Source organism: Vollenhovia emeryi, unplaced genomic scaffold (assembly GCF_000949405.1).
Source record: "Vollenhovia emeryi isolate VEMERY1.0 unplaced genomic scaffold, V.emery_V1.0 DF939131.1, whole genome shotgun sequence".
Classification (NCBI taxonomy): domain Eukaryota; kingdom Metazoa; phylum Arthropoda; class Insecta; order Hymenoptera; family Formicidae; genus Vollenhovia; species Vollenhovia emeryi.
The window spans coordinates 2,136,495-2,161,231 of record NW_011967235.1 but is presented as its reverse complement, the minus strand read 5'-3'; the positions used below and the strand labels follow the sequence as shown (position 1 = coordinate 2,161,231).

Below are 24,737 nucleotides of genomic sequence, written 5' to 3'. Positions count from 1 at the left end.
TATGTTTTCAAAACAGTTTCAAAAAAATTGTGAAAAAATTTGCAAATCTAAATTAGTTCTATAAATAGAAGATATTTTACATATATCATTAGAATTAAAATTGACGTACCAGAAATACCATTACAATTACAAAAGTGCCTAAGATGCAAGTTATTTGCAGTCCAGTAAACTTCGATTTTTGGTAAGGCCATAAACCAATCATCAACAAGAGAAATCGATTAAGTTTGTAGTGTCTATCCACGACATTGATCATGTTTCTGCTAGCAGTAAAATACGTTTGACAAAATTGAAGTGAACAAAACTGCGCTTATTCCTACCATTTATTTTATTGATTAAACATTTCTTGCCTTTTTTCTCTTTCAATACAAATTGTAATCTATAGTCTAAGTCAATTTTTAATGTCAATAATTGGCTGAATTTTTAGCAATAAAGATACTATAAAATGAGAGATACAATATCAACGTAATCAGGGAACTCTAGCAATTTAACACTTTCTTTAAAACGTCGTTGTCGTTTAAGCGATCGATTAAACGCCGGAGGAATTTAACAGATGTTCTTTTCCCGTAAAATAATATCCATGAGAGAAACTATAGGCGCTAAGCTAGGGCAAGCGCAGTCGCCGCTCTTTAGCAGTATGCATATTCTTGTGTTTTACTCTAAACCACTCTTTTGTAAGTTATACTTGGTCTTCTACGGTCTTGACGACAAACTTTAAAACATAGTAATTCAATTGTTTTCTGTATAGTAGTAACATACAGGATGTTCCGGTAAAGGAATAATACTTCAGTAATTTTAACTTTAAAAACAAATATCTCGCTAAAGAAGTATTATAAAAAAATTGTATAGGAACTTGAGAAGTTATTTTTACCTACTCTACATATCCACGAGAGATTGCCAATCTTTTTACCGGGATACCCTGTATTTAATTAGAAACGTGATTAATGTATTTTTTAAATGTGTTTGTGTTTTAAATGTTTTTTTTATATCTCCATGTCACTCTCCATAGAAAGAAAAATATCTTAAAATATGAAATAATTAAATAAGAATGTTATAATTTAAATATAATGAAATTGTATTTTTTATATTTCATTTCTTTCCCTTTATTTTAAAAGATCAATTACAATAAGTCATCTTGTATAAATTATTGTTCATGTTATATGAGACACTTTCTTGCTATTAATTATGTATACGAGATGCAAATAGAATATAACAAAAAAATTACGTCAATGTTTATAGGAAACAACAAGAAGGAAACTATATGGTATTTAAATATATTATATAAAATTAAAATATAGGGAAATTTGAAATTTTATAAAAATTTGAAGATACGTGTTGAGAGAGAAGATCAATATGGGATCACAGATTAATTAAGTTCATTATTCAATTAGCTGTATTAATATTACGATAACGAACGTTAATTACATTCGGAACAACATCACAAATAAAATATATTGTTTTGCAATGTGTCTTTGTATGCAAGGAGGATATTGCATCTATGTTTGAAGGATAATGAAGATAAATATTAACTAATTTTTCTTTGCAAGTAAAAACTTATAGATACTTCATGGCATAGTAGCATTCGACGTGTCATTTTTGTCTGTTCTCGAACTCTCGCTTTCCGTATTCTTGGTACCTTCAACGGATGACGGTTCAGGTACCTACGAGAGAAATTAAAACATTAGACAACGAAATAATAATTCGTTCATAAAATTATCATGTGCTTTTACCTGACGAGGTAGATTGGGTAGGGTGGATGGCAGCCTACGGTTGGGTAAAACATCTGGCATGGGCGGAGGAACTGGTGGTTCACCATAAGTCTCATGAAGCTCCTCTAATCTTATGCAAAGAGCGGTGCCGCGTTTGCTCGTAGCGTTCATTTTTTTCATGAGCCAATCGGCCTGTTCCTCCAAACGTTTTAATCGATCGGCTCGCGTCGCCAAAACTTCCTCAGGAGTTTGGCATTTAGTGGATTCGCTCTGCGAGCTTGTCGCGCTTTCCCGCAGCTCGTTTCTAGACGCCGATATAGACGAAGGTACGGGACTAACGTCGGCTGTAGGAAATTCTCGGACCGTATCTAAACTCGAAGAGGAATCTACGGAGATATTGTCGGAATCTGCAACGTTGTCTATTGGTTTGGAAGATCGTTGATCCTTGTCTTCTATCAGCTCCTCGTCTTGACTTGATGACACTGTCGTCGAAGAGGACCAAACGTTTGGCGAGGAGGTAATACAGTTATCCGTAAAACTTTCCGATTCTGTCGCGGCCGTGCCAAATACTGGAGCAAGAAAACGATTAGATGGACCCATGATCAAGGGATTGCTGAACTGCACATTTTTTGTAGATGCAGGAAGAGGTCCAATGGAAAAGACAGACATTGTGCTACTTGTGTTTGCAACAGTAACGATAGGTGTATAAGAAACGGACGATAATGGAATATTTTCGGAGTTTACTTTCTCACCGTTGTCGTCGTCCTGCCGCTTTGACAAGTTTTTGATCACGGTTGATTCAGGCAATTCGCCATTATCTACTACCGAAGATAGGTCAATACTCGTCGCTGTTCGTTTCAGTGTCTTCACAATGGGCGACATACACTCAGGTTCAATGGCCAGAGTGCAAGATTGCGGATTTTCGCAGAAATCCGTTCTAGAAGTAGTAGTTTGATCGGTTTCCGTATGGCCGCTGATTTCAGGGATAAGATTGTCACACGAATCTTTGAAGGGTGTCGTCATACTTTCTCGTGAGGCTGAAATATTCTGGTCTAATTCTCCATCGTCAATTTTTATAAGATTTTGTATAACGTTGGTGAGAGCTTGGTCCAAAGGATCTAAAATTTCTTGCGTACCTTCCATAATACCCTGTTCAAAATTACATGGATTAACTATCAATAAAATATGATAAATTCTACAATATGAGTTGATGCGCAATTTCACTTACATCAACTTCCGTCACGTTAATAAGTTCGGAATCAATATGTGCGATTTCTGCCTCGTCCAATTCCGCTTCCGTCTCCGGAGTTGGTGTGCGTTGTTCTAAAGTCGCCGAGGAACCAGTCTTCGACTCCGATAGCTCAGTATCTGTCGGTTGTTCGGATTCCGTGTCCGGTGTCGGCGCTCTAGGATTCTCCTGTATTAGTTCAAGCAACATTTTACTTTTAAGGAATAAAATTACCAAAATTTATATAAACAATTAGTAAAAACCTTTCGTGTCCGTCGGCGTGGACCATGTCTGATTCGTCCCTCAAGCGCTTCTTCTTCGTCACTATCGTCACCTCTCTCGTCACTGAAACCGCTTTCAGCGCTGCATAGAATAATTGAAATACGAGTCAGATAAAACAAGTTTTGGATAATAAATAATAAAACATAATTAGTTAAAATTTTTTCCAACTTTTCTATTATTGCTATAATGTAACAATAAAGGAAACACTAAGATCTTAGTTTCGACACAGTCTAGTTGTAATCTAAAAAAAAAGAAGAGATTTGGTACGCACAGTTCCATACGGAAGAGATTTAATTAAAGAAAAGTAATATTACTTTTATAAAATCTACTTCTGAAAAGAAATAAAACTTAAACTCGTTATTTAGAAATATCTCAATGCTATGTTAAAGCACACATATAGTGACAAATGTAATAAAATTGTGGTTAAAAAACCTATTAAAAGAATCGTGGGCAGCTAAAGCTTTCCGTGCAGCAAACTCGCGACGCAAGTTTCTCCACTCGCGTTCGGTGTTCGTGTTTTTTTGTCTAGCCGATTCCCATTTTTCTCTGCAGTATTCCAATTCCTGCTTCAACTCCTGTAACATTTTTCTCTTCTCTTGCAGCTCGTATCTTAATATCTCCTCATGTGTGTGCAACTGCTGATGCTGCACCTGCATCCGGTCGACGATAGTCCATGTTTTGGCCAACTCCACCGACACCATAGAGAGTCTCTTCTCCTAGATATTGAAAAAAATAACGGTAAATTTCTGTTGTACCATTCATATATAAAAGCTTAGAAGACCATTTACCTGTTCGCCCAATTTACTTTCCAAATGAGTGTTCAACTGTTTCATGCGATTCATCTCCTTCTCCAAATGCTTCTTTTCCAGAATTAATTCCTTCAAACGAATATAAGTCTTGCTAACGGATATTACCAATCTTGGGCCGGCCGGAGTGTCCACAGACTTGTAACAGCTGTTCGGATCCGAACAGGATGCGACGGAAACGGTCGGAGAAGTCACCGCGTGGCAACTAAGTAGTTCGAATAAAACGCGCCACACCTACAACATAATTTCACAATTACTTTAACGAAGTAACAACTTGCATTAAAATGAACATATGTACATCGAATAATGGTAAGCATCACTATTGTACTATAAATTAACATTCATAAATACATGAAAATTATATTAGGAATTAATATATTCTTTTTCGCGCGTGTTGACCTTCGGTAAATTATGAGCGATATCTTCTTCTTGGAGATCATCTTCCTTCCTGTCGACTTCGCCAACATTTTCTGCATTATTCTCTTCATTCGTGTGTTTCTGGGATGCTTTACCGCCCTCGACTTGCTCAATCAAATCCAAAAGAAGTTTAGGAAGAGCCGCTGCTTCGGTACTTTCTTCCCTCGCTATGTCACTTATAAGATCGTGATTTTCCTACAGCGTTAAAATCCAATGGATTATATCTTTTCATTTACATTCTCTTTTGCGAAATTTATTGTCGTTTTTCTATAAATATTAATCATTATCTTGTAAACCACAAATAACGAGCCAGCACCACGTATGTACCTGTAGCAACTGAGTCAACCGATCAAGATCCATGTCCGCAGAGGAAGCTCCGAGCAGCATCTGTGTGAATAATCCATTAATGAGAGATATCTGATTCTGTAGATCTCTGCAATCCGCCTTGGTTAATCCCAATTGCGACTCCAAGTTTGTTATTTCCGAGTCTTGAGTGTCGACCTGGCGTACGTAACATAACATAAGAATCTAAGTCAGTCAAAATGAAATCGAACGGTAACACCTCGGTACCTTGTCTTCAGCTTTTTTAAGCTCCTCTTCCAAGTTCTCCGATTTCTTTAGAGTGTATTCCAGTTTCTGTTTCACATCTATCAGCTCCTTGGTCGCGGAATCTTTCAAATCGGTCAAGATCCTCAGCCTCTCGTTGTAGAGGCTCCTCAGCGCGTTTATATTCTCCAACTGTCGGTCGCATTCGACTCCCACGTCATCTTGGATTTCCAGGAAACTCCTGTCGCCCAATCTGGCCAGTAGTTGAGCCAGATAATTCTTTAACTCATTAGTCTGACGTTCTCGTGCAGTGAGAGACACGCGTGCCTTGCTGGCCGCTTCCGCCAAACAGCGAATGCGTTGTCGATGACGGTCTGAATTGGTCTCCAGGTGGTAACGAAGGTCGTCCACCTTCTCAATTTGGTATCGCACGCCATTCCTTAACTCATCGGATACCTGAAACAAGTCTGCATCTACGTATTCATTTACGGATTTTAATCGCAAATAAAATGTACGAATAATACCTTTAGGGTGCGCGTCAATCGTTGCGCCTCTGCGCGTTTCATCGCTTTCTCGCTTTCATCCGCGTGCTTGTGTTTCTCTTGTTCTTTCATCCTAGCAAAGCCGTCATTCTCAAGATCGGAATCTTGCGGATTGCTATGAACGGAACGTAACTGAGCCAGCATGCTCGACGTTTCGGAATGAGCTTCCTTCTCAGCGTCCAATTCTCTTCTAAGTCTTTCCATCTCGGACGAGACCGCCGCGATAGCCCTGTGTCTAGCTTCTCTCTTGACGGTTAGTTCCTTTCTAAATTCGTCCATACTGGAAGCGGCACAATTTGGATTCGATGTATCTTCCGATAAGCCGATCAAATCTATAGCACATAAACGCCCGATTTTATTTTACGAGTTGAAACACGATTCAGTTATGTACAATGTGATTTTATTAGAATAATATAACGGAATGGTTGTAGACAACATAAAATATACCAATATCTTCTCCCGAAACAACATCATCTTCGTTCCTTCTTTCAGTCTTCATAGTCTCCTTCAGTCTTTGAATCTCCTGCGAAGCGTCTTCAAGAGCTTTAATCTGCTTTATCTTGTCATTGACTTCTTCGGACAATTGTGCCTGCAATTCTGATATCTTTTGGTTTTCCGCATTCTTGATCCGCTCAGTCTCGAGCAACGATTTTTGCAGCTTTTGTTCCAGCGTTGCAATTCTCGCATCGGCAGTGCCTTTTTCTGACTGAAAGTTATCGATCTCTTTCAGCAATCTTTCGACTTCTTTCTTAGCGCAATCCAAGTGTTTCGTCAGTTCGTCGTGATGTTGCTTGCGTTCGTACAAATTAGCTTCTACTGTTGCATATCGCGTTCTCAGTTCCTAAAAAAAAAGATCATGTTTATTACAGACAGTTTTAATGTAACGTTAGCGCTAAACTGAGCGAAGAGATGGATTGTGCAGATGATCGAGACTCTTGATTTCTTTGAGTTCTAGTATTAGAAATTTTAGAATATTACCGTACCTCATTATCTGTGCCTAATTTTTCCACCAAATTTCTCTGATCCGTCAGACTACGCAGCAGTCTTTCGTTCGCACTTTGAAATTCCAGTCGATCCGCTTTCAATCTCTCAACTTCCTCCGACAATTTAAACAATTCTTCGTTCGCTGGATTTCTCATCGGATCTTGTTCGTCGTCTCTCAATCTTGCGCGTTTTCTGAGCACTTTATCTAAATCTACATTCATGGAACATGAGTTCTCGTCTAATCTAGGAATATTCGTCTCGGAATCATCGGAATAAGTACTACAGCATATTTGAACATCCGTCTCCTTCCTGGTCGTGCCACAATCATCAGGTACTTCACTAATAGCGTCAATCACGACGTGACTCGTTTGTTCCGTCGATTCGCAACGCGATTCCGCCGATCTCGAACAGGAATCTCGTGTCTTGAAAGAATTCTCCGACGTTTCCGTTCTGGAGCGCAATTTGCTGTCCCCCTGCGAGCAAACTCGTTGTTCGCACTGTCCAGGAGAATACGTCGCCAGCAGTTTTTCTAATTTAACGACACGCTGCTCCAGTCTTCGCATCTCCTCCTTTTGAACGTCTTCAGCCTGCAGTCTTTTCCGAGAAACGTCCTCGCACCTTTCCGGATTCTCTGTCGTAATCTTCCGCTTCCGATCCTCTCTGTCCTTCGACAACTCCAAATATAACGATTCCATACGCGCTAGCGTTGCAGTATGCGCACTGGCTAATTGATGATTGGCCATGGCCAGCTGCGAGATGATTCGCGAAAGCTCGACGATTTCATTATTTTGTTGACACATTAGGGGATCGTGACTATCGGCAGACTGCCAACCTGTCATTTGCGTGGCGCACGTTAACTGCAATATAAATAAGTGGATTGCAATTTCGGATTCTTCGTTAAAAACTAGAGCGTACGTAAATCGTTAATTGTCCCGAAATGTCGTTTCTCTGCGAAACTCGACTGATATCAATTGAGATATCAGTCGAGTTTCGCAGAGAGGCGAAAGGTGACAATTTTCCAAATGTGTAACTGTGAAATTTAACATGCATCGCGCGATTTTAAACAAAGAAGATGACGGAGACCAAGGAATTTTCTCTTTTTTCTTTCTTTTCACGGGGATTTCTTTTTGCAAAATGCTGCAAATGTTAACACGCAAATAAAAAGCGTCTCGCGTAAGTTCACAGTTTACGGAAGAAAAGTTTTCACCGGCACCTTTCGCGAGACAACGGCCCGCCCACGACGATTCGCAATAGTACACTGGCACAAAACGCAACGTTCCCGCGAACCGACCGAGAATAAGCACGTGATCGCGACCGATGACTGTGAGGACGACTTTTCGTGACCGTGAGTCAGTGTGTTCTCCCGAAAGCGCGGATTGGAGAGAAGCCAGCTTGCCGCGGCTAACAGAGGAACCGGCTTCTGCGGGATAAAATCGCGTGATTTTTCTCCGGAAAATCGCAGGTGCAACTCAACGATGGCAATGCCCGAGTTTAATTTAGCCGCAATCGCACGTGTCCCGTACCAGCAGACAGTTCACACGACGACAGTCGAGATGAATACCAGTAGCATTATATATGTATCTCGACGTCGCTCGCGGAAACGTAACACTTGCCAGATTCGTCGCTTCTCATTGGAAATGACATTGAACTAAGAATTTAACATAGCAAAGGAAGGAAAAGAAACGAAGGTTGAACAACGATTTACCAGAGTCTCATGTTTAGCAGGTAGCATGCTCGACAGGCTGGGTGCCGTTGGCCTCTGATCCCAAAATTCACCAGTCTTCAAGGTCGCGTAGGAGCTCGGACCCTGTGCGCCAAATTAACAAGTAAATTAAAAACTTCTCCCTTTCCCTCTCTTCCCTTCTCCAAATGTATAAATTTAGTTAGCAACGTACTTGCGATTGTGGCTGATCCTCCCTCTTGTACGTACTCGTTCCGACATATGTTCTTTGTCTGCCGTCGTTCGAGGGGCAATCTCCCGGGTACAAAGGTACCTCTGCCCCACGTTCGCTCGCAGAGATCAAAGCCGGCGGACCACTACTGCTGCTGGATACTCCCATTATTTAAAGTTTTCACTTATAGCGCGACAAGTGTATCAATTTTTAGATTATTTCCCCTGTAAATAATTTTTAATGTCTGAGCGTAGTGTAATTTTGCTCATTTTGAGGTATAATGATGAAACAGATGATCTCTTCTTAATTTAAATAATATAATATAAGAACGGGTATAATCTTGTCTTCAAGTTTTGCGTTCTAAACGTATCACATAAAATAACTCTAAAATTGTTATTTAACACATCGAGATATTTTTAAACTTCCAAAATTGCACACTTATTAATTCGTAGATGTATAGCTGCCGAAGGAAAAAGTTTGGATTGTGTCAGCTTTTATTTTTAGAACCTAGTTCGATCTAGATTACGTCCCAACACTCTCTTTAAAGACTAAGGCCCGGTTGCACCAACGTCACGTAACTTTTAACTTTAGCTTAATTCACTCTTCGTCTCTTTCCGTTTCCCTTAGAAAGAGACAAAGGGTGAATTAAGCTAAGATTAAAGTTAAGCGACGTCGTTGCGACCAGGCCTAAATAGGGTAAAGACTAGATTAGTTGGATAAAAGTATAACAAACTATTTAATGCTTTTACAACGCGAAGGTAAGAAATAACTGATGGACACAAGTGATTCTAGCTCAACACGTCCATACGTATTGTCGAAAATGCGTAAATAAGATTTTAATATATTAAATAAAACAAGCTGGTTAGCGTCTAAGCGAAGATCCGGCGTTCCATTTTTAGGATGACAGCCGCACAAGCGAGAGCTTTCGGACACGGCGATTCAGAGTTGAAGCAAAAGTCGCTCACCGGTGGTCAATGGAAAATTCGTGAAATTCGCTTCGATTTCCCCAAGGGTCAACGACGACTCTGTCTGACTACTGTCGTCGCTGCTAGCGGGCACCGACTCGCAACTCTAAAAATACCATTTCGAAAGACCGCCTGCGCAAAGCCGACGATACGTCTTCGCATCGTATTCGTGCGCAGAAGCGTAGCTTCAGACTTCCGCGCGTATTTCACATCCTAGGAAGCCATCCATTAATCACGAGAAAACAAATCCAAGTCAGGGAAGATTTTCCGATGGATATTGCGTTGTTTCAATTTCACGTCTTTACGAGGGGTGATATTTTATGTAACAAAGAACTTCAAACTTTTATTCTGATAACATACGCAAATATGATAAAGGAATAATTTAAGGCTTAAAATGTTAGTGCTTGACGAACCGAATAAAAATATCTAATATTGACGTAAAGAAAAGAGTTAATTTTGTCATTTGGTCTCAGTAACAAAACGATGCGAAGGCAGTACTTCGTTGAATTACCACCGTTATAAGTTCTAGCTTGAGATACAGCACTCATTGTCAGTTAATAGAATAAACAACTATTTTAAGGTGCTTTCAAGCCTTCAGACAGATGCACTCGGGAAAACGTAAACGTCCTAACAATAGCCACGCACGTATTCTATATTTAGGTAGTTTTTCGAACTGTTCGTCATCGCTATCGCCGTTTCAAGACGAAAATCGACTCGTTCTTCCCTGTTTTTCATTTACAACATTATTTACTCAGCACAGTAATTAAAAGAGCTTAATCAAGTATATTTCTAATTTGATTTCGCCTTTCTCTATCACGTTTGCTTCATCTTTAACCTTTAGAGGGCCGGACTGGCCACTACAGTGGCCAGGAGCAAACTTGAAAACTTTTCGGAACATGTAGATTGCATATACGCATAACTTTTCTGTTTAAAAAATTACAAATTTCAATGGAAAAATTCCGGCCCCCTACAGGTTAAAGAGAATCGGAATACGGTTTACATCGAACTCTAGTTTCCAAAAATAACAGGTGACACAACCCCCGAACTTTTTCTTGTGATAGCTTTACATTTATATATTTAAGTATTGCATTTTAGCAATTGAAAATGTACGAAACATAAGCTCCGTTTGATGTCAACGTGTCGCGGAAATAATATGCTTGAAATTTTTATAGCAAAATACATGCCAGTCTTTTCTTATTTTTCAAGTAGGAGAACTTTCTTCGAGGTTCAGAAGTAAAAATCTGGAATAAATAACGAGTACAAAGCGGGGTGATTGGAGTGAGTAATGTGCAGGGGAGCGTGGCATTTTTATTTAAAACGATGAAGGTGAATGCGGAAATAAATGGCCTCGCCCGCGAATTGATCAACTGCGGGTAAGGTAATGCGCCATAACATCCGTCGGACTTTCGATAACGTCGTACCCGTAGATAAAGAGACGCCCTCCGCGCATTTCGCGTTGTTAAATTCCATCGAGAGGACTTCCGTCGAAAGATTTGGCATTTTATCGGTAAATTGCGGGCCTCGCCGCGAAGTTACCGAAGAGCGAAAGTGTATCTAGATAACGCGTCGCGGAGAGGCCGTTGAAAATGTCGGCCCGACATCTTCTCCCGCTCTTTCCGGCGCACATCTCGGGTTATTTCAACGGGAGACAAAACGTACGCGTGAGGATTTATCAGAGAATCCACGTGGCCTCGCACGCTTAATGACAAATCCCGGACGGCAGACGCGCGCGGTCTTTACTTCCGCGGGTAATTTCAGTCGCGACGGTCATTTCCGGCGACACGGAGTGCGCCTCCATGATTACATGGCGCGCGGTGCTTATATAGCGTTGCGTTACAGGTGTAATCCAAAGCGCTTTGTTGTGGCATACTTCTTATCCCCCTAATATCCCTGAAAGATTCATAATGTCTAGATACGCCGCGTTCGACCCGGCGCGGAATGACTTGGCTCCAAGGTGCGAGCGCGTATCACGGAGTACACGCTCGCTCCTCGACGTGGAGGAGCACGCGCGCGCGCGCGCGCGTTCCGGTGCCGCACTGCCGCGCCAGCCGTGTACCGATCGGCTCGACCTGACAAGGCCGTCGCCGTCGCCGTCGCGCGCGCGTCCGTCAGTCAGCGTTCGCGCACGAATGCGACGGCACGGTCGTCGGTCATCGTGGCGGGTTTTAACTCGGCGCCGCGCTCGGCACGGGTGCTCCAGCTCGGGAGAGCAGAGCTGACGTTTCTACGCGAAGCGGCAAGAGAAAGTGGTCCCGCTCTCTCCTCTCTCTCTTTCTCTCTCTTTCTCTCTCTTCCTCCCTCTCTCTCTCTTTCTTTTTTCTCGCACACTTTCTACCCTTCCCGCTCCTCTACTTTCCTCCCGCGTTTTACGCCAGTCCACCGCAGGCGTTCCGCCGGGCGTCCGCTGCACAACCGCTGGGGCTGTGACCTGCTTCCGCTCTGTCCTCGCAGCGGTCCGACTGACGGCGGACGTGCACCCGCAGGTGAGAGGCGCGGAGGTGCGGATTCCGCGTCGCGTCGCTCCCTCCGCCGCGGTGCGACGCGACGATTTTCGGCGGCCACGGCCATCGGCTGCGGCGCAACAGCCTCGGGAGGACGGACGGACGGGGTGTTTAACAGATCGGAATCTCCTTCCGGCGCGACGCGATCGCGTGCCCGAACCCGTCCGGATGGTCGTTTCCAGCCACACGGAGAGCGTTATACGCTCGGGATGACCCCGCAATTATCGTGTACCAATTACGGGCTCGCGACACGCGCGCGGAGGCCCGAGCGATCGCCCGATACGCGCCAGCCGATCGCGCGATATTGTTGAACAACAGGAAAGATCCGCGGTGGCCCATTCAGTTGTCAATCGGAAATTTCGTCGGTACACGGGCGCGCTATCTGATAAGGGCACGAGCGCGCCGAGGGACCACGTTCTCCAAATTTAATTCACCCACGCGAGCCCGGAGCACGTCGCGCGCCCCTTCCACGGCGCAAACGGAATATAACATCCCCCTCGAGATCGTTCACTCTCGCCTCGCGAAACCCCGTCCTGGAGGAACGTCCGAGGAGGAAGGCTGGCTCGCGGCGCAAAGTTCAAAGCGGCCGGGCGCGGGAGAGGGACGTCCGCAGGTGTATCCGCGAGTGTCAATTCCAGGCATTCCTGGGCACGCGGGGTGTTAAACGCGCGCGGATCGCCCGCGCCAGGAGGAATTTCTCCGTCCTCTTCATTACGGAAGGTCGCGAAGTCGATGCTCATCGACTAGCCGAGCGGCGAGCGGCGCGGCGCGGCGCGGCGCGGTGCGCCGCGACCTTGATCGCGCACATCGGCGGCTCGGTGCCACCGGTATAGAGGTACGCACGGCCTGCGCGTCGACGTCGATAATTCGCGCGCGGCGTACATTCTCTCCGCGTGTCCTCGTATTCGACGTTCCCGCGCCTCCCCGCCGCCGTCGCCGCCGCCGCCGCCGCCGCAGCGTTTTCTCTTGTCAGAGGCGCGGGCTCGAGATCCGATCGCGTGTATCTTGGAAACGGTCCTCTCTCTCTCTCTCTTTCCCTCGTCTACTGCGCCTCCGCCGTTGGTCCTCCGAGAGTCGGCTCGATATCTGATAAGACGCAATTGGTTTTGGAGAACGGGAATTGTGCTGACTGTAATCGCGCGCTACCGCGACGGACTTTTACACTTGCATAGATACCGTAATGACCCTTCGGCTCATGGCTGAAAGCGAGCCGTAAACGCTTAAGTCTGTCTAGTCGTAGACGCACGGCGAAGCAGAGAAAAAGAGACTTGGGTCGTGAAGTCGTATTGTATACGACTTCAGGCTTTCTCTGTCTTGTCTTAACGTCTACTGGGGACCTGAGCAGAACGGCTGTCTTGTACTCCTAAGACATAAGACAGTTATTGTGCGTTACCTCAAGACAAAGGCTTAAAATATAAAACATGGTAGAAAAATTGCATGACGACCAATGGCTGGTTAATTCTAATTAAAGAAATTCATTGCAAAAAATATTATCTCAGCCAGGGCTTGAACCTGGACCTCCCTACACTCTAGGCGGGCGTCTCACCAATTCGACCACTGAACAGTACTGCAAAATAAACGCGAAGATGTCATCAGTAGTACTGTTTATTGCGACTAATATTACCACATGCCTCAGCGGTCGAATTGGTGAGACGCCTAGAGTATAGGGAGGTCCAGGTTCAAACCCTGGCTGAGGTAATATTTTTCACAATGAATTTCTTTAATTAGAATTTGCCAGCCATTGGTCGTCGTGCAATTTCTCTACATCGTTTAATCAATTACTGGCGTTAAATAATTCTTTACGTTATAAAACCTTGTCTTAAGACAGCCTTAAGACAATGTTTTATGTTTTAAGCCTTTGTCTTGAGGTAATGCACAATAACTGTCTTATGTCTTAAGAGTACAAGACAGCCATTCTACTCAGGCCCTTCCTCGTAGTCGACTTTGGACTCTTGGCGCGACGTTTTGTCTCCAGAGACTTCGGTTCCCCGAATGTTCGAATCACTACTGCGATTATAGATAGTAAATTACGTTTTCGAAAATTCTCTTTATACATATAAGTTTCAATAATAGACAAATGTGAGACTCGTAATTGCCAATTGAAGACAATAATTGTTTTTACTTATTTCTTGGAACTAATTTGCAACAAGTTAAACACAGTGTAAAGAAACCAACTTTTCTCTTAATTTTAATGACTGTGTGCACTTCTTCAAAGTTTCGACCTAATTTTGTATTATCTAATTGTGCAAAATAACAAAAGTACGACGATAAATGAAATTTCCATTTCAAAGAACCGACAATATTGTCGAGCGTTTAGCATTGACTTTTTAAACGTCGAACAGTACACACGTTACTTCACAATCCTAAATAATTGTTTACACATTAAAGATCGATACGCGACCCAACGAATTGCCATCGATTCGTCAGGTTGAATGCTAGAGCGTCGTAAAGAACAATCTTTGCGCCTAATATCTAAATCCCAGTTCAGTTCGAAATGACCGCCCGCGAAACTTGTATGTTCGCGACATACGCCTCAAGTCGCTCTAAATTACGTAATTATATTGATTGATCTTTGCTTTCGCGATACGTACTATCGGTGGGCCGTGCCACGCCGTCGTATCTATCGCGATAGAGGCCGCATATCGATAATGTAGTTCATATGCATTTTCGGCCTTGCACATTTGGCATCTGAGCGTCGATCGAGTTTGCGCGTCCCCGTGGACCGATTCGGTCGCCGTTCCAGGAGATCTATTGTTCCGTCCAACAGCTCGAGGAACTTCGTACGAAGCTACTGTCAACGTGCGGTTGATAGTTCCATTTATTCTGTAATGCGCAAGGAGCAATTGCCTGGGAATCAACAGCCCGTATCTTCGCTAATTTTCCATCTTCGCCAAACACACTTTTTGTTACATTCATACGCAAATGGAATGCAATTATCCTAAGTGAGACGATTAAAATGCAAAACTCTCGACAAACTAATACTTTGATTGCTAAAGATCGCAGAGCCATCCGATTGTATGCTAATTGTATCATCCCAGGTAACATAAATGTTTAACAGGCATAGCGACGATGTCTGAAAATTTCTTTTTTTTTCGTACGTCCCTTTTTAAAGACTCATATTTGATATAAGAATATGAAAAACTTTGTTACATACGACTGTTGGTTATATTATCACAAATTTTATGTTAATATTTCTCGACGAGCTCATTACGTCAGCTGTAGGCTGCAGTAGATTACGCGCATTTAATATTCGTTATTTAATATTGCGCGCTAAAATCCGATTGTTTCTAATAAGGATCTAATTCGGGCCACATGTTCGTTCGTACAATCGCGACGAGTCATCGCGGTGACCTTCGGTTCAGTTGTGTACCTTTGATAATGCACTCAATGCACCATCTGTTCGAACACTTGAGAATAGCGGAACAATCATCTCTCATTACATCACATCCGTTGTTCGTTACTTCTATACACGGTCATTGCTCGAACGCTTTCGTGACGCTCGATCGGTTTATTGTGTCGGGTTATCGCTTTTTACGTCGTTCGGCATACTCGATCCTCGTGTTTTGCACTATTTGCCATTTTTTTTAATTCTACACCGTCGTTTTGCCCTTTTATCAGGCGTTTTGCGAAACGTAACCCCGCAAGAGCAAGCAACGATACGTTTATCTGTTTCACTTTTTTCGCAAAAGCAATTAAACAGATAATTACAAGGATCCAACAATTAAAAACGTAATACGCAGTATCTGAGTTCGATGTCGAGATACAATGCATAGAGCTTTCTACATTAGCGCTGAAATAAAGTTTATGATTTCGCCATAGACGGACGGAAAAACCGCCATACAAGAAAGGGCGCTCGTAAGAGAAATACCTGCCCTCTCCCGAAGGCGATACCTTTTTCACTCCTTTTGATATGAAATGCTCTCAAACTGTCGATTCAACTTACAATCAGATGCGCAAATCGTGATAATTACGAATGTTCAGAGCATTATTTACAACATATGTGCGTATTACACGATGCATTTTGATGTTCGCCATCACTCCTATCTTGAACGACGGAGTTACAAGTATATAAATACATATGTGTACGTTATAAATAAAAAACATGTTGTAATATTGGACAGCTAATACCATATTGGACAGCTAATAATACGTATACACCGACACAGGATTATTAGGTTTGATTCAAGTGCAGAATTTTCTCCGACATATCGAGAGGCTTGATGGAAATTATTGTCGAGAAGAGACGAGTCAAACGTCTTCAACATGTCCGATAATCTCCGACAGTTTCCTAATTAGTGCAACTTCCGCTAAGACAGTGTTTCTCGTAGGCGTTGCGAGCGTAGGTAGATGACTCCGAGGCGATGTAGAACGTGTTTCTCAACAGCTCCTCCATTTGCCCGAGGACAAGTTGCCTTTTAGAATAAATCGACAAATAGAAAGATCAATCTGGATGTTATGAACGCCAGAGCGTGACTTGTTTTCGAAGGCACCGCGTCGAAACTTTACGATTCGTCATTTCACGCTTATCCTCCAATAATAAATGGGAGCAAATCAATCCGCGCGTACAATTTCCATCGAAAATAGACGCTTGATCATTTTTTTTGCTTTTTCTACTTTAACCGAGGTTTACAACTATCAATAAAAGAGAAGATTTTGCCACGTTTTATGAACTTTTTCTATCGAATATGAATTATATAATGTACAAAGATATTAATGTGTATAAATATATTAAACATATATTTTATCTTCATACTTTTTTTAAACTTTTTGTTATTGTAATGAGCGATTAGAGGTCTTTTAAATAACAATTTCGCAATTTCGCAATTTTATCGTGTATTAAGAAATGACGCATTGTGCGACACAAAAAGTTATTTGTATTTAACTGGCACTTAGTCACCGATAGTCCAAGATCCTCAAGAAAGACAAGTCATCGGATGACATAATACAACAAATATGTCGTATAATGTGTGTCGAACGTCAGGTATGATACACCGCGCTTACTGTCGTCTGCCTCGAAGCAGAAACATCTCTCGAAGATGTCAGCGAGGGAGAATGAAATTCCTGGTTCAAGTGAGAACGTAAACTCTCGCTTATAAGGCGAGGTTGGAGTAGTCGGAAGCGTAGGATTCCACCGTTAGTTAGGACAAATATCCGAGATAAAAACAATTTGAATCACGGTGAATTCGGGCATATCTACGGTAGCAAATCGATATCTCGCCAATATTTAATGATCATCGATTCGATCGGCCGTTCTCTTGCACGCGCTCAATGGAAGGAATGTTGTGAATATTTACCTGACGTCATTTACTGAATCATTCGTACGGTGGACTTGGAATTCTTGTGCTTACGTAGTTACGCAATTACAGCTGGTAAGCCTCATGCCAATTTCACGTACCACGTTAAGAACAAACTATATAGTAACGAGATACACGAGAAAGTAAACGACATGACACGCGATAGTCGACATGTCGAGTATCCCGATTGATTGAAAGTTGAAACTGAACGAGATTCAGTATCTGGCAGGAATGCATTTAAGAAACTCGCGCGTACTTTAGATAATTTTTCATATTCAACTATATCAGCGATTTTAAATTAAAAAAAATTGTCTTATATTTATCCGCGAATGGTTTTGCTGAAACTTAAAATCAGTGGTTCTGTAATGCTCCAACATATGTGAGGCAATGTGGAATTTTTCCACACGTTGAGGAGCTAATAATGATAAAGTGAACGCAGTTCTCTTCTAGAATCAGTGCCGGCGTTTTAGTGTAAGAGTGATAAACTTTATCTCGGTACTTACTCGGTATCGATGGGATATCACGGTGAATAAAGCGTACCGGCAGCTTTTATCAATGTGTAAACCGACAGGGAATCGTCAGACATATGTTATCAACCGGATCTACCGCTCCTTTGAAATATAACCGGACGCTAATGAACTATTAATAAACTCGAAATGGTTTATGCATTCCGATAGATACATCCACTCTGACATTTTGATGGATAGCACTATACGCTCGATTGTGGCTTCCGTTCTCTCGTTGTCGCACTAGATTGCGATGCCGAAATTGAGAAATTATGCGAATATATTTTTCAGCGCTGTTAGTCGTGCAAAACGTTCAGTTGTCTCGGCTCTACGCGGCCGCTCGTGCCCGGTGAAATAAATTCGCGAACTGTGTTGAAGGTTCTCGTTTCGGTTTCGTGTGCATTAACAGACAGCCATAAATCTTGATTAACCGTGATAAGATTCATTCTCGCTGGAAATGTAGGACACATACAGATTGAATTATACGTTCATTAAAGGGGACAAGAGAGGGATGCTCTCAGCATATTTTATCAATTTATACTGTCGAACGCAGATGCAAACCGGCGAAAGAGAAATTAGTTTGCCTCCACGTGTGCGACGCGAGGAAAGAACTCGCGCGATCTATTATCCGTCGCTTCTGGCGCCAAGATCCAAAAGCTGCAGTGAGGGACCACCAGTTTTATTTATTAGTTTCTAACGGATTGCCGTATTATATTTGCACATATTATCTTTTCGTAGCAGAGGAAGATTGTTCAGTTCAGAGACGGTTTAGACTTTGTGAAAACAACCATGCCGATTACGTCGATAGCCACCGATTTATTATTTAACTCTTTTTTCTCGAGCTCTTTCACTTGGCTGGCGACTACGCGCGCACAAAGGATTCGTTTGGAAGCCCCTCGTGTTGCGGAATACGTGTAACGCTGGGCTGGAAAAGGCTTCGATGATGCATCGGTGCGTTCGTTCGTTCGTTCGTTCGTTCGATGTGCCCAACGGCAAGATCGAAGCTGGTGTACGAAGCCGTTATTAAGCTGTCTCGCATCGGCGGTAGTAACTTTTGCGTAGCTACCGTTTTGTCGCGAGCCGATGCATTACTTATGTACGATGTGCTTCGAATCTATTTCTGAGGCTGATTTTATCGAGCGGCTTTGACCCCCTTCGTGCTCGGCAATGTTATCGGCCGCTATAAAGTTATTAGACGTAAGGTCGTTAAACGCACAAAACCTTCCCGGTCGCTTCCGCAACTTGGCAACTTCGCGCGCCTTCACGTGCATCGTAACGCGAGTGTCACCGCCTCTAACGCAGGCACTTCTAAGACACGAGATAACACATTGGCACATTTGTCGGGGAATGTTTGCTATTTCAAATGGAAATTTTATACCGCAACGTCGTTGATAAAAGTACTAAATGAAGAAATAATTGGCCGAGGCCGTGCGCTTCCGTTAAAGAGATAAAGCTTAAGTCCGCGTCACTTCTAAATCTTGCTGTCTAAAGATACCTCGGGTATCGAATTGGGGCAGGCGATATAAGGCTACGGTATTCGCGAGCCCGTCGATTCCTGATCCCCGTTGGGATCCACGGGTGAGACGACGGGCATACCAGCGGTAAAAGCGAGCGTTCGAGTCCGGAGTATCGATTGATCGGTCAGCCGTGTGCGCGAGACTGTTTATAGTTAGATAAGAGGACTGACGTAGCCGGTATTACGTAAATAGTGAATTATCCCATAGAGTTAACCCGTTTACACTTACAGTTACACACGCGTGATCATTGGACTTGCACACTCATCGATCTCCTCGCGACCGAGATCGAGGCTAGGCGCTCTTTCTAAAATCGCGGAATTCCGCTTGCTTTATCGCGGGCCTGCGATCGAGTCGAGTGCTCGTTCCGTCATCAACTCATTGTCAGCCTCTCATTTTACAATAAAAATCGCGCCTTTCAATCTCGGGCTGTGAGTCGTTTCCGTATACGCTTACAACGAGGCGACTTGTCACTCTTGCGTACTATAATAAATGTATTTCCCCATTGAGGATTTCAAAACAGACGCGCATTTTATTTTCAAGATACCAGCGCGCCAATTTTTCTTCTTAAATTCAAGTCTCGTTTGAATTATCGATAGATAACTCGAAATAAATAAACGACTTTCACGTTTATCGCTCTCTCTCTCTCTTTCTCTCTTTGTATTTTATTGTGCCACTTTGCTTTTACCGCCTTCACCGATGGTCGAGCAAATTCAAGTCTCATCTGAACTAGATTTCGAATGAATGACGATAATGTGAACTTCGATATCTGACTCAGTTTCCCGATGCCACTTTGGTTCCTTAAGGGAACGAGGCAAAAACGTCTCACGATATCCACGTTTCTTTATCGCTCTGAGATATAAATACGAGCGACGCTTTCTTTTTTTATATCGATCTGGATTGGTGGAACTCCCTTTACTACCGCGAGTAAGTGTGAATTATTCTGGCTATTGCATCGAGGTCGACGGTCCTGTCCCTTAATGGGTTTGCAGGACGCTTAAGACCCGCTTGAGGCCAGACGGCGCCAGTTTCCCGGCTCCTCGCCATTATCGGCAGCGTACATCCTACTATCTGTATGCATGCAGCTCCAAACAGTTCGATCACCAACGAACAAAGCAATGAACGAAGCAATAAAAAACCCACGGACACAACAAAATATAAGAAGAAAACGACGTGTGAAATTTAGTCGACAGTAGATAGTATTATGAGCCATTATTAATGTTGGTATTAGAGTTATTATGTAAAGCGAAGATGGAGGGCACGTTCGTCGCGTATAATAGGAACTCCAGCTATCCAACTTAAGCCTATTAGAAGTTGGTTCAGTTACTGAATCGCGATGATTTAAGGAACTCGCGAAGCGACTTTGACCAAACTTCGATTAACTTCATCGGCAATGTATACAACTGATGAAGTTGCTTTTGCTTGAAAAAGCAAAATTTCAAGCTACATAATTCATCCCTGAGTTATATATCTTCTGCTTTCACGGTAAAAAAAACAATAATATATTAATAAAATGCTGTAGGTATTATTTAAATCGCCAATTAAGTTAATCGGAGTTTGATCAAAGTAGCCGATAGTGCATGACACAAACGTGTCTCCTGATATCGATTTGCATAATGTACTGCATATTTATGTACCACGAGTACTATGAACATTACGAATGTGTATTTCTCGTGGTATTTTGCTTTCGATGAACAAGATAACAGACCGTCTAGAAATAGCGCTCGATCGTGCAAAAATTTACATTAAAGCGTAATGTACGATTGTATCAGATACTGTCTGAGTAATCCATTAGACAACAATTTATGTCTCTGTATCTTTATTTTATACTCTTTGCAAAACGCACGGTCACTCGGTCACGCGCTCGCAAAATGAATTCCCAGAAGTCAGGCTGATCGACTCCGCGGCTTGCGAATTTCTCAATTTTACTGACAAAGACTCGGTTTATAATTTGATTTATCTCCGCTATTTTTATGGAATTCGATCCTTTTTGTCTCCCGATAGATTCGAATGACCGTTCCGACACCCGATGATTAGCTTGCGTTTTCAAAGCGCTCGATCGCGCGGAGCTGCGTCCTTGGTCGAGCTCCGTTCTCCTTGCCCGTGATGCGCGGCCCACATTTTTATCGACGGGACTTTATTTATTTTTAGAAATATACGATGGAATACCGACTGCACCAGCACTTTCGTTACGAGAATCGAACGAACGCGCGTTCGGGGAATAGCTCAAATAATACAGTCCTAAGTATCGCTGCATTTTTATGTAGACCTCGGCTGCTACATGAAATATCTTGATTACCTGCGATCGAGACTTCAATGAATCACGCTAAAAATTTCAGTTGAAAGAAAATAATTCAAAATTGTCTCCCTTCCCTCCCAAAGTGCCCGTCGGTGTAGCCCAAGTTCTTAAAATACTATCAAATTTTATATTATTTATATTATCACGTTAAAACATTAATTTTAAAGTTTGGGGCAACATATTTAATATTATTCCCTTATTCACTCATTTTATTCATTGCATGTATATATAATTTTATCCGCAAGGTGTAACGCATAAATTTCGTATTACCGCGCGAAACATTAGCCAGCTGAGCTGAATGTTACACGTACTCCTTCCGGGTCAATGACCGTGCCGCGTATGACGCACGTCAGGCAGAGAAATGGCAGAAATGAGGTGAGGTTAGGCTTGAAACAGCTGATAGGAAAACAAAGGGACGCTACTCCGTTTTTCGTCGGAGTACAGACAAAGCGCGCGATCGCTCTAGCGTATGGCACGATTTTCAGTTGGATGAGACTGATGGAACCCTTGGGTGTCGCCGAGGAGATCGTGGAGCCGACCGCGCTGAAACGATGGACTAGGTATCCAACCCAGCATCGATACACGGACTACTCCGATTCGATACGGGAGACGGCCCACCATGCCATAAGCCCCTTTCCCTGTCAACCGTCGCTCAACAACAAGATCGCACTATGGTGAGATTTCACGCCGAATGCTCGCAGCATTTCTCGAATTTTTGCCAAATTATCCTATCCAGCAATCAAGTTGATATAATAAAATTATACCGTACGTTAATGCGCCATAAATTGTTTCAGGGCTGGAGATATCTCGATATTACAAGTAGACGCAGTAGTAAATCCTACCAACGAGACGATGGATGATAATAGTCTTACGTGCCAAAGAATATTCAGCCGAGCTGGTTCTGCACTCAAGCTAGAAATATGTAATGAAATTAAAGGTCTATATTTTGACGTGTGTGTGTATATGTGCTGTGTTCGACATGGATTTGTCTTAACAAAATCTTAACTGCCGAAATCTTAATTGCAGAATGCAGAACCGGTGAAGTGAGAGTAACACAGGGTCATGGATTATCTGCTCGTTTTATTATTCATACTGTTGGACCAGTTTACAACGTCAAGTATCAAACAGCTGCGCAAAACACGTTACATTGTTGCTATAGGTAATTTAAACGTTCAATATATACAGATAAGCAGAAATTTCCTTACAGAAATGTAATACGAGAACCAAAAGCACTGAAATAATTGGTAGAACGTTACTGTAAATCAGTAATTTGTAATAATTCAATTGCTGAGCTTCTAGCAATTATTTTAGTATACAGCTTTTTGGTTCTCACAGTATTACGTTTCTATAAAGATATTGTTTCACTTTTGCTTTAATGTTATTTAAAAATATATATAACATGAATTTTGCTAAAAGAAGAAACTATACTAATTAATTTTAATCTTTTTGCGGAAGAATCAAGAAAAAAAGGTTAGGCTAGTTATCGTTGTATAGAAATATTTTGCTGCGGACGTCTGTTACGTTCTCATACTTTATCGTTTATATAAACAATTTATTTAGATCAACGAACAAAAATTTAACATAAAAAATTGAGGTATTTAGTTCAAAAAATAAGAAAAACGTTTTATAATCTTATATTTCTACTAAAATTTACCTGTAAACATTCAAAGATCAAAATAAGAGATTCGTGCTATAAATAAAATTAATAATAAAAAATAAAGAAGTAATTAAATGATATGATTAAATGATATAATTATACATATAGGTATATTGAGAAAAGCGCAGAGTTAATATATTTATATAATAAATTTTAAAGCGATGTGTTTTATGCATAAGTTGTTACACATTGTAACAATATCGTGACGTATATTTTCTCATAACTTTTGGGTCAAGTAGCACAAAGTCGCAATAAATTATTTCTATTACTATAATATTTATCGATTTTGTATCGATTATTTGTAATCGATTATTTGGAGCGAACTGGCTGTTCCGCATTCCGATATACATACATATTGGCCATTTGTACACCGTGGTAGGTTTATGAACGGCTATTACATAGTACTTTGTAGTGAAAGAATCAAGTCTTCCGAACTTATAATACAGTTGTTTCTATCATAGAAATGTTCTGCAAAAGGCAAGAGAAATGGGATTACGTACCATTGCTCTACCAGTAATAAATTCCGTACGGAGAAATTACCCTCCGGATGCAGGAGCGCATATAGCTCTCAGTAAGTACAGAGCAAGCAAATAACTGTCTAAATTTAAGTACACGTCAATACGTGATAAAAAAACTTAACGATTCTCTCTTTTTTTCTAGGAACTGTACGTAGATTCATGGAGCAATACAGCGATTCGATAACGTGTATTATATTTGTACTAGAGGCGTGCGATTTTGAAATATACGAAATCCTGCTGCCGTTTTATTTTCCTCGAAATTTGGCAGAGCAGGATAACGCTTGCTGGCAGTTACCGAGTGACATTGGCGGACCGGACGGAGAACCTTTACTTCCGGATAGACAAATTAGAATCATTGACAATCCTCAACACGCTTTGCACGGTAACGGAACGTTCCGACGTAACATTGTACATATGGAAAATCAAGTTGTACTCCTTTGAAAAGCACACGCCACTTTTACAGGCGACGAGACGGTGGAACTTTCGACACAATTGGAGACTTCGGTCAATATCGGTGAGCATGCCTTTGCGCAAATGCAGGGTGATTTGGACCGACAGAGACTTTTGGGAGAGAGACCTTTTGCCGACCCGCTGGCGGATATTATGCTCAAGCAAATGCAACATAAAGAAAGGTACGAATTTTGTGAGATAGTCCTTAAGAGGACTATTAAAAAAATATGTACGTCATATTTCTACAAAGACAAAATTAATTTTGCAATAGTCAAGGAATAGTTAACCAGCGAATTTTTATGTGAACAATCAGCGCATTTAAGTCAGGGGGATGGTACAAGTCTATTTTTATGATCAAATTAGAATAATACGATAAGTTAGTAACGTTGAGGAAACATTGGACATTTTAATTATCCGGAAAAAGCCATCAATTTTGCCTTCTTTCTCTCTAATTTCTTTCTCTCAGATGATACTGACTGTGCGTCATTCATCATCTGTGTGAGATTCGTCAAATTCGCATTTATGAGTTATCGTGCTAATTCATCAACATATCCAAAGTCAGCGTACCATTAATTAATAAAAAATTGTGTAACTGTTGCAAAGCTAATTTTTCCATTAAGGTGATGCTGG

The 24,737-nt window shown here is 41.8% G+C and overlaps 2 protein-coding genes across 4 annotated transcripts in view; one reads left to right on the top strand and one right to left on the bottom strand.

Annotated features, from left to right (window-relative positions):
• Positions 1-1,082: 1,082 nt before the first annotated feature.
• Positions 1,083-9,483, bottom strand: LOC105568168 (myosin-2 heavy chain). Of its 3 annotated transcripts, XM_012023615.1 has the most exons (16): positions 9,369-9,483; positions 8,407-8,627; positions 8,217-8,318; positions 6,511-7,368; positions 5,975-6,368; positions 5,510-5,859; positions 5,010-5,441; positions 4,767-4,940; positions 4,422-4,634; positions 4,005-4,256; positions 3,649-3,932; positions 3,198-3,297; positions 2,935-3,123; positions 2,459-2,855; positions 1,728-2,275; positions 1,083-1,658 (listed from the first exon to the last, which is right to left on the bottom strand). In XM_012023615.1, the coding sequence occupies exons 2-16, from the start codon at positions 8,569-8,571 to the stop codon at positions 1,563-1,565; spliced, it is 4,554 nt and encodes a 1,517-aa protein (XP_011879005.1). In that variant the 5' UTR covers positions 8,572-8,627; positions 9,369-9,483; the 3' UTR covers positions 1,083-1,562. The 3 variants fall into 3 exon arrangements, with proteins under 3 accessions (XP_011879005.1, XP_011879004.1, XP_011879006.1); XM_012023614.1 differs by having other exon boundaries at positions 1,728-2,855; XM_012023616.1 differs by lacking the exons at positions 8,217-8,318; positions 8,407-8,627; positions 9,369-9,483 and adding an exon at positions 7,725-8,034 and having other exon boundaries at positions 1,728-2,855.
• Positions 9,484-11,459: 1,976 nt separating this feature from the next.
• LOC105568167 (protein GDAP2 homolog) overlaps positions 11,460-24,737 on the top strand; it is a 27,359-nt gene continuing 14,081 nt past the window's right edge. The window contains exons 1-8 of the mRNA XM_012023613.1: positions 11,460-11,851; positions 21,768-21,857; positions 21,968-22,156; positions 22,277-22,419; positions 22,509-22,641; positions 23,601-23,710; positions 23,800-24,039; positions 24,121-24,289. Of these exons, the coding sequence (XP_011879003.1) occupies positions 21,844-21,857; positions 21,968-22,156; positions 22,277-22,419; positions 22,509-22,641; positions 23,601-23,710; positions 23,800-24,039; positions 24,121-24,289 (998 nt within the window). The 5' untranslated portion in view covers positions 11,460-11,851; positions 21,768-21,843. The remainder of the gene's footprint in view (positions 11,852-21,767; positions 21,858-21,967; positions 22,157-22,276; positions 22,420-22,508; positions 22,642-23,600; positions 23,711-23,799; positions 24,040-24,120; positions 24,290-24,737) is intronic.

Coding starts and splice junctions, on each gene's coding strand:
- LOC105568168 (XM_012023614.1), bottom strand. CDS start 8,571: ATGGGAGTATCCAGCAGCAGTAGTGGTCCGCCGGCTTTGATCTCTGCG. Junction 8,319..8,406: donor AGGATCAGCCACAATCGCAA/GTACGTTGCTAA, acceptor TTTGGCGCACAG/GGTCCGAGCTCCTACGCGAC. Junction 4,941..5,009: donor TTAAAAAAGCTGAAGACAAG/GTACCGAGGTGT, acceptor TACGTACGCCAG/GTCGACACTCAAGACTCGGA.